Source organism: Cajanus cajan, chromosome 8, assembly GCF_000230855.2.
Source record: "Cajanus cajan strain Asha chromosome 8, NIPB_CcT2T_4, whole genome shotgun sequence".
In the NCBI taxonomy this organism is placed as follows: Eukaryota; Viridiplantae; Streptophyta; class Magnoliopsida; order Fabales; family Fabaceae; genus Cajanus; species Cajanus cajan.
Genome location: NC_138524.1, coordinates 20,362,132 through 20,372,466, shown reverse-complemented (window position 1 = coordinate 20,372,466; position 10,335 = coordinate 20,362,132). Strand labels below are relative to the sequence as shown.

Sequence of the window (10,335 nt, the reverse complement as noted above, 5' to 3'; positions counted from 1 at the left end):
ATCTCCTAGAGGTGTGAGAGGTTCCTTGATCTGAAGTTGTTGGAGTTGAGGATTGGAGCAGGTGTGGGGTTCTCTCGAAGTTCTTTTCTTTCTCTTCCTCATTTCTTCTTCTTAGTGGCTAGAGTTTGAGGTATATATGAAAAGCTAGGAAATGTTTTAATAAATGGTTGAGTTGAAAACATTGAATCGAAGGAATTGTTATTTGTACTTAAATTTTGGGGTTAAGCTCGAGTGGTTGGGTTCATCAAGGTGAAATTGGTGATTTGGTTAATTTGTTATTGCATGTGTTGCTTTTTGTTGTAAATATATTGTATATGATATATATACATGGTTTATTGCAATGCATGTTGGTGATTTTCTGAGTTTTAGGTGCTTGGGGCGATTTTCGTGATTTATATTATGTAGAAATCACAGTCATGTTGAGTGCGTCTTCGTGGCATCGAACACAATTCCAACCACTACAAGAAATTTCAAAATTATAGACGACCAAAATCAGTGGGTAATCCAAAAAATTCGTGGGTAATACTTCATTTTTGACGGATTACAGACGGACAATAATCTGTCGATAAATTGCTCGTCTGAAATATTTACCGACGAATTATAATCTGTGGATAGCTTTCCGATGGAATTACCCACGGATAAAATCCGTGAGTATTAATAATATTTTTAAAAAATCATTTCGAAATTATATTAAATAACCCCCTTATTTAGTGTAACATCCCTTATATCTGACCTTTCAACAGGTCCACTCCACTACACTTCACGCAACTCCTCGTTGGTTAGAATCCTTCACTGATAAGAACCCTCCATGGGTAATCCTTTTTGAGATATTCGTCCATTTTTAGGATCAAAGATTGACCCCACAAATCAAAACTTATTTTTTTGGAAAACTTCCCAGAAGGTCACCCATCCCTAAATTACTCAATGTTAAGCACACTTAACTGTGAAGTTCTTAAGGAATAAGCTACCAAAAAGTAGATACATCTCGTCAATATAAATAATACAAATTAATTTCTTTAAGTCATCCTCAATTATACAATCTCATACTTACAATCTTTGGATCTCTCTCATTCTAGAATATTTCACAAATTACAATATAATCTAATACTATAAATTTTATGTAAATTAAAAAATACTAATATTTTAGTCTGTGTATTTCGCAAGTTACATTTTTATTATATATAATTAAAATTTATAATAAATTATATATAAAAATAAATATTATAGTTAAATCAATAAAAACATATTTAAAATTTGTATAAATATATATTAAATTAAAATTAGTAACTAATCAAAGAATAATTAATTTCTGTTTATAAAGCACAAATGTCTTTCTTGTATTATAGCGTTTTTAGATACTTTTCTTTAACTAGAAGAATTTTATATTTTTTTTATAAAAATTATCTAATTTAGTTTTTATTTATCATTATTACTTATAAATTAATGTTATTATTTTTAACATAAATTATTAATAAAAAAATTATCCACAGATTTATCCGTCGGTAATTACCCACGGATAAATCCATGAGTAATTATCTAATTTAATTTTTATTTATCATAATTACTTATAAATTAATTTTATTATTTTTAACATAAATTATTAATAAAAAATAATTACCCAAAGATTTATCCGTCGATAATTACCCACAGATTTATTCGTTGGTAATTACCCACGGATACATCCATGAGTAATTCAATGGGTAATGATCTCATTTAATTTTTATTTATCATAATTACTTATGAATTAATTTTATGAATTTTAAAATAAATTATTAATAAAATATAATTACCCATGGATATATTGGTCGGTAATAATGTCGATAATTTCATGGGTATTGTTGATAATATTTTTAAAAAATAATTTTAAAATTGTATTAAATAAAAATCTTATTTTATTAAAAATAATATAGTTCAAAATTGGTAAAATTATTATAAATGTTAAGAAATTATATTTTAATTTTAGATTATCATGCATCAATATCATTTCACTAATTATATATTTCTCAATTTAAATAAAATTAACTATATAATATTAAAATATATTGATGGTAAATTATTATTTTATACTATCATTTATTATAAATTATATACATAATAGTAGAGTTGTCAAAATGGGTAACCCGGCCCGGCCCACCACAGGTTGATCATTTGGTGGGCCAACCCAACCTGGCTCATTTATTAGTGAACTCAAAAAATTGAACCCGACTTGGCCCACCACAGGTTGGTGGGTTAAACGGGTTAGCTCACATAATTTTTAAAAAACTCAAACCTATTTTAAAAATCTGAAACTCTTAATTTGCGAGGTGCAAGGTGGCCTGGGGTTGTGACGCGCGATGGCTCGTGGTGCTCATGGTGGCTCGCGGTGTGTGTAGTGGTAGTTGCAATGCGCGCGGTGGAACTTGGTAGTTGTGGTGCGGTGCATCGTAGTTGTGGTGCGGTGGCAGCTATGGTGCAGTGCGGTGGCAGTGGCAGCTATGGTGCGGTGCGATTTCTGAAGTTAAAATTGAAACCCTATCTCATATTCTCATGTTGGGTTAGGTTGCATCTACACATTGGCCCAATAACTATTGCTTCTTTTTTTTAATTACAGGTTGGTGAGCCAGCTCGGCTCACCACAGGTTCAACCCGGGTGAGTCGGGTAGTTAGTGAGCCGAGTTCAAAATTGGCCCGTACTGAAATTTTCAATTTTTTTTGGACCCAACCCGGCTCGAACCCGTGGTGGGTCGGGTTGGCTTACTGGGTTAAGCCCACTTTGACAACTTTATATAATAGTTGGTATGGTAAATTAATTAGCATGAGAAAATTAGTTAAGTATTTAAGAATTTAATTTGTTAATCTTTTATCATTAAATTTTTTAAAGTTACCGACAAATTTTTTTGCATTTTCTACGAACAATGTTTTAGACAGATAATCCGTTAGAAATATCTGTCTGAAACATCATAATTTTCCCACGTAAAAAAATTGTGGGTAACATCCATATGAAATTTTAGATGAAAAAAATTTGTGTGTAATATCCGTCGAAATCATTTATGTTTCAGACGAACACATATTCGTTGAAAAAATCTGTCGGTAATGTCATTTTTCAGACGGATATTTATCCGTTGGAAAAAATTCGTCGATAATGAGTGTTCTTTTTGTAGTGAACTAGAGGGCTCTATCTTGATCACACTAGACACAAGATCGGTGGTGTCGAGCATGTGGAGAGAGACTCATCTTGGGTTGGGATGGTGCTTGACACAATTTGAATGGCGTCGAGCGTGAGAGTGTAGAAAGTCTTTAACATGGTGATGTCAGGCGTGAGTTAGGCAAAAAATATCTACCTAATATGAGGTCGGATGTGGGTTTTGTCACGCCAGGTGTGAGGTCCCACGAGATCTCCACCTCGGTCACATCGGGCACGGTTTGGATGACACTGGGTGTGATCAAGGGAAAAAGCTCCTTTCAATAATGGCCCCAAGCGTGAGGCATGTTGTGTCGAGCATAGGATGCCTAAATGATATATTGGTGTTTTTGGTGAATGTATTTGATAAACATGAGTAGATTACGTTATTCTATTGCATGTTGTATGGTGTATGATGATTATTCTATATAAGTTGATTGAATATGACATATATAGATGATTGTATGATGTTGGATGATGGTGAACATATGTATGTTATATATTTGTATGGTGTTGTTGATCTCTATGTGTATTGAGTGGATGTTATGCATATAGATGATGTATGGTGAGGTGTGGATGTTGAGAATGTGGTATGACATTGAGACGTGTTGGCTAACTTATTAGTTCAGGAGAAGAAATTGTTTTTGAAAACAAAAAATCCCATATAAGGAATCTTGGAGTGATGCTCGGGACCACTATTGGAAAACCCTCCTTAAATAGGTGTGTCTCTTAGAGTAAATTTTGAGGTGTGTTGATGTTTCCTCTAGGTCCTTAGTTAGTGATTGAGTAAGGTAGGAGATCAAGAGTTACAATCCTTAACCAATTACTTGAAAATGTTGCATGGTTCCTTGAGGATAATTGGTAGGTGAATTTCATATGTGACTTGGTAATGCATGTCAATGTCATGGTAAGCCTATATCCAACTATACTACTCTTAATAGTAGAATCAGACTTTCTTAGTGCAAGTGACAAGATCCAAGAAATCATAGAAGGGATTGGTATCCCATTTTGCTATGATCGAGCCAATGCTTTGGATGCAAAAACAATTGAGTTGATTTGGTAGGATGGTGTCACTTAGATTGCTCATATTGTTAGGAGATCTATGTAGATGAATGCATGACGATACATTAGTTGAGATGTTTGCATATGATGTATCTTGTGGTGTGATCATGTGTATTGCTGAATGTTTTGCTTGACATGGGGTGGGTGGGATACATGTTTGCTTTTGGGTGTTTGGATTTCATGTATGTTTTACTATGATGTTGTAGGTTATAGAATTTTTTTTCTATACTTACATGTTTTCCAACTTTACCTTACCCTTCTGTTTTCATTGTAGTTTGGACTATAATAATTATACATTGTATGATAGCAAATCAGGACTAAGACTGAGGGAGCAATTGTTGCTTGCAGGTTGGTGTCAGTGTTTTACTTTCATGTTCATGTTCCATATATATGTATGACACGTTCTCTCCTTTAATTTTGTATGTTCTAGTAGTTTAGTTTTGCTGCTAGTAGCAATGATTATGTTTAGTGTGACAAATAAGGTGAGTCGTTACATGTTACATCATATTTATTAATATCATATGATCAAGTTCAAAATTTAAGAATTAAATTTAGATTATAATTTATTAAAATTAAAATAATTGTAAAATTCCATTTACCTAAAAAGGAAAAATATCATCAATTCATCGAATACAATATTTCAAAAAATTAAAATTAAAATTAAATTAAAAATAAACTGAAATTAAATAAATAGTCTTTAAAAGGAATATAAATTATAAATATAAAATAAAATAAAAATTCTTAATTTAGAATAAATCAAATGAATTAGAAAATAAGAATAGCACTTAAAAATATTCTCTTTTTAAAATGATAATTCAAATTTATTGTTTATAAATAATTAAGTCTCACTTTTTGAGAAACTCCCTTAATAGAAAATTTGAAAAATCTACTTAATTTAATTTTTAATTTATTTTTGGTAAAAAAATAATAAACTAGAGATGTACATTCGATACTATTGAAAGAGTAACAAAATTGTCCTAATAGTGAAAGATCGAAGAAATATGTACAAAATTTAAAATTCTAACACCATAATTATAATTCTAATAAAAATAAAGCGACAATAACATTTAAAATTGTTAACATGTACTCATCTAAATATTTACGACTCGAATCGAAATAGCAAATAACTTTATTCGGTTACACTTAGTTAATTAGTTCTAAGGAGATAGAAAATGAGAAAATCAACTTAAAAAAATATTACCCAATAAATTCTTTTTTAGCATCGCAACAATTTTTTATTTCCATCGAGAATACTCTCATGTTGAAGACTAATTTCTTTAAAAATATAAAAAATATTGAAGTAGATTTTATTTTGCATAATGAATTTTTTCTAAAATACAATTTAATTCTTGGTATTTATAAAATAAGGATGTTAGCTCTAAATTCACATTATCATTAGTACAAATATATTAGAAAATATTTATTTTTTTGCCCAACTCTTTTAAGTTGAATTTTTCATTTTATCTGAGTTTTACTGTGAATTCACCTTCTAGTTTATTTTCCTGCAAAATCCTAATTTTTATGTACATGTATTCTTATCATGTGAAAATCATGTCACTGTATTTCAATAATAAAAAAGAGTTAAGAATCAATTTTTATTTTAAAAACTTGTGTAAAAAAGAGTTGGCATAGCATAGTATTAATTAGAAAATTGTTATTATTTCCACCGTTCTTTATTATATTACTCAAAATTAGTTTAATCTTTTCTACAAAATTAATTTTTTACTTTACAAAAATATCTTTATTAAATGTATTTATGAATTTAACAAATAAATAAAATTTATTTAATATATGTCGCTTAAAATACAATAAGTCTCTTATTCATGTTTTTGAAATGTAAAAACTTTTGAAACATATAATATGCATCTCAATTTAGAGATGACAAATCGGGTCAGTTCAGCCTATTTTTCCTCAACCCATCAATAATTTGCTAAAAATAAGTCGGGTTAGACCGACTTATCATTGAAAAGTAGGCTAGAAATATAGTTAGTCCGTAATGCGGGCTAGCGGGCTGACGAGCCGAAAGATCATCCTGTATTATATTAAAAAAAATGCAAAAAAAAAACTATACAAAAATTACCAATGGGTTGGCCGGCTTGACAAATTGGAATGATGAGTCAGACTTGTTAAATTTTGACGGGTCAACGAGCCAGCCCGTACTTCACTGGCCATTTTGACACTCCTACATCTCATTAATTTTTTTTATAAACAAGATTCACATAATATTTTAAAATTAATCATTAATGACTAATTATTATTCAGAATAATAACTTTAACGCTTAAATAAGAATCGAACATGAAATAATTTAGAAACATTTTGAAGTATAAATTTAGCACATATTTATTAATTAAAAAATAAAATTTTTCAATGTCATTAAATAAATAAAAAAGTGTGATTTATTTTGTGTTATTATGAACCACAAGTTGGAAATTGTGGGGGTTGCACATGTACTAAGGAGTGGTGACATGGCGTGGATCCATTGGCGCTGAAAACGTTAGAATACAAGGCGAATCGCACCTCATCCTCATCCGCACACATAACTACAATACAACACTTCACTCTTCAGATCTCACATTCTCCCTTCGCCATGGCCACACTCTTCGATTCCCTCGCCGTCAGTCGCCTCCCTTCCGCCGCCTTCTCCCCCGTCGCCGCCCGCCGGACCTCCGTTAAGCTCCCGCACTGCGCCGGCCTCAAGCTCAGACCCGCCGCCACGCGCTTCGTCGCCTCCCCCACTCCCAAAACCGTCTCACGCGCCGCGCGTGTCGCCTGCGAGGCTCAGGATACTGCTGTCGATGGTTAGCTTTCATTTCCTTTTGTGTTATGTTTTCGTTGCAACAATTATTTTATTTTGATCAAATTTCGTTGCAATACATAGAATAAAACAAGAAAAATGTTTGAATTTCTTGCGTTAGTGTTGAAAATAAATTCGAAAGAGATGATCAATAGTTATTAGTAGGCCTTAGGGTTTGGACTGATACTGGTGGACGACTTCGCGGGGAAAGTAGTCTAATGTATATCAATGGTTAAAAGAAAATGTTTAATGTTGTCTTTATGTCTAAACGGTGTTAATGAAATTAAATAAAATAAGAACATTGAATATTTTCTTTAAAAAAATTAGAAGATTGAACATTTTAAAAATAGTGGAAACTAAATTGAACATTTTAAAGATAGTGAGATTAAATTGAATAAAAATTTATCTAACATTTTTTGTGTAAATAAATTTTATTTTTCTTAAACTTACCTTAACAAGATCATGAATAACAAGAAATTGTGTACTTGAATTAAAAAAAAAAAAAAAAACAAGTGACCACAATTTTGAAATGATTCAATTTGCTCCTCTAATTTTTAAAAGGTGTTCCATGTTGTCCTTTTGTTCAATTTTACTGATGCGATTTTTTAAAATTAAATCATTTAAAAATAGTGGGACTAAATTGAATTTTAAAAATAAATAGTGAGATCAAAAGTATAATTTAACCTACATGTTATCTTAAAAAAATTAAATGTTTTAAATCCTTGAAATGTGAGGTAAATTTGTTTTTTCTATTCAAATTTAAAATAAAAAATTTTAGTCCCTGTAATTCGAATAAAAATATTATTTTAGTCCCCCATTTAAATGTAGCTAGTAAATGTGTCACATAAAATTTTATGCTAGTGGTAATCTTAATGAACTAAAACAATATTTTTTAAAATTATAAGACTAAAAAAATTAATTTTAAATTTGAGGGACAAAACAAATTAATCCTAAATTTGAGTGATTAATAAAACATTAAGCAAAAAAAAAATATAACTCGTTACTATTTTAACCGGTTGATTGATATTTTGATATTTCCCTTTGTTTGAGTCTTTGAGAAAGTATGGAATACATCAACACTGAGACATTTAGGTAGGGTAGGAAGTGGTTTTAGATTAGTGTGAACTTTTATAACCATGATGTAATGAAATGGAGGATTTTGTTAGAAATATTGATTTTGAATTGCACTAGTTTCAAAAGTTCCTCTGTCTGTTTGTTAACCTCCGCACGGAGTTGATTACGGCATTGACAAAGTATCGATAGCTTTGGCTTTTGTTAGTGTGAGGTGACATGCACGGGACCATAGTTTTCGTGTATCATGTATGAACAACACTTGGTTGCAGTGTATTAAACTTAGAATTAGAATTTCATGTAAGTAATCTGTGTCGACCTTTTGTATAAACTTTTATTTCACCTAAGGTGTTGTATATAAGTTATGTCCCGTGTATTTCCTTTGCATTGATTTCATAAACCTAATAAGGTGTAGTTTTTGGCTAGGTATGTTTTTTCTCTTATTAATCAACATAAGCATAGATTAAACTCCACCTATGGTTTCATTGCTAGTTCCAAGAACCAAGCTCAGGTAAAGGAGGAGGGTGTATTAGGCTTTTTGTCACATCAGCCAACCTAAAACTTTATCTGGTTTGCATGTTCTCCATTCAGCACAGAATCAATGCATCATTGTAATGAAATTCTATGAATCCCAATGACCACTTTCTTGGTTGAAAATTTTGCATATTTGAGAAATTGCAAATTAAAAATTTTGCTTGGTTGAGAGATACTAATCGGAATGAAATCATTTATATTATTGTATATTGCAGTGGCTCCTATTACTGATGCAAATTGGCAATCGCTTGTGCTTGAATCTGAAACTGCTGTTTTGGTTGAATTCTGGGCACCATGGTGTGGTCCCTGCAGAATGATTCACCCTATAATCGATGAACTGGCAAAGCAATATGCAGGGAAGCTCAAGTGTTACAAACTTAACACTGATGAGAGCCCTTCAACTGCTACAAGGTATGGGATTCGAAGCATTCCAACTGTTATGATCTTCAAGAATGGTGAGAAGAAAGATACAGTTATTGGTGCTGTGCCCAAGTCAACATTGACCACGAGCATTGAAAAATTCGTATGAGGTGGTAAGTAAAGAAGGCCTTTGCCAGAAGGAAAGCTGTTTTTTCCTATTAGCTTCTTTTCTTCTAAGCCCATGTCTCAGGTTTCGATAATTTGTTTAGTCAGATACTTGTTTATGCTTCTGTACAGTTATCGGATGCAACCTTAATTTTCTGTTTTTAGATTATTCTAGTTATCAATATGCTAAATGAATTTTCCATTGAATCATAGCATGTTTTAAATTGATTTTTACATATTTGTCTCGCTTCTGTTTCTTTTCAGCTTTCAATGAACAACGGTCGCATGCGGCATGCGGGATATATGTGTATTACTTTATTAGAAATACTTATAGAAGAAAAATATAAAATTAGTGTTTTTTTTATAAGTTAATAAAGTTAAAATTAGCTTATATATCAACTTATTTATAGAAACTCTTATTTTTAGCTGCTCCAAAAAAAAATTTAAAACTATTTTTAGTTGTGGAAAAGTTAATTTAATTTAATTTTTTATTTTCTTCTAGAAGTACTTTTGATTTATGAAACAAAGATAATTCAAATTAAGTTTGTCAGGTCTCTTGGATAAATGACAGACAAAACACAAATGCAACGTAGGTCCCTTGAGTGTTATTCTTTGATTTAAAATTATATCTCAATAATATGTGCAAATAAGGGTTTTTTTATTATTAAAAATCAACATAGGTTATTAAAGGGAAATTTTAATTTTGATTGGTCAATAATGTCAGAAATGTTTTAAAAGAAAACATTTTCAAGTTTTTTCCTATATGGACTATTGGGAGTTGTAACACCAAATTCTTTGGTGCATTTGGTTGAAGCGCAATACATGCATCTTTGTTATCGTCTCCTTAACCATATATTTGACAATTCTTTTTCACATCCAATAGTACATAAATAAATGATAAGTGAATTTTTTTTAATAATTTAAGATAAGTGCGAGTTAAATTATTTTTTATACATTGTCTCATTTATTTCTATCGTACTTGGAATCATGACTCCATCTTAAAATGAATGATTAAGTTAACAACTTTGTATTAATGAATTTATATGTTCAATGACTATAATAACCAAAATTTGTTTACATAAAATGAAATAATTGTATGAAGATTTTAAGCTAACACTATCAATCTATAATTTAAGTTTTATACTATAAATAAAGTTTTGAAAGAAAAATATGAATTTTATGAGCTCC

General features: G+C 30.6%; 1 protein-coding gene across 1 annotated transcript; it reads left to right on the top strand.

Annotated features, from left to right (window-relative positions):
* Positions 1-6,718: 6,718 nt before the first annotated feature.
* LOC109813778 (uncharacterized) lies at positions 6,719-9,381 on the top strand. Its single transcript, XM_020378034.3, has 2 exons — positions 6,719-7,021; positions 8,838-9,381. Exons 1-2 carry the CDS (start codon positions 6,811-6,813, stop codon positions 9,149-9,151), a joined length of 525 nt encoding a protein of 174 aa, XP_020233623.1. The 5' UTR covers positions 6,719-6,810; the 3' UTR covers positions 9,152-9,381.
* The last annotated feature ends 954 nt before the right edge of the window (positions 9,382-10,335 follow it).

Coding starts and splice junctions, on each gene's coding strand:
- LOC109813778 (XM_020378034.3), top strand. CDS start 6,811: ATGGCCACACTCTTCGATTCCCTCGCCGTCAGTCGCCTCCCTTCCGCC. Junction 7,022..8,837: donor TCAGGATACTGCTGTCGATG/GTTAGCTTTCAT, acceptor TGTATATTGCAG/TGGCTCCTATTACTGATGCA.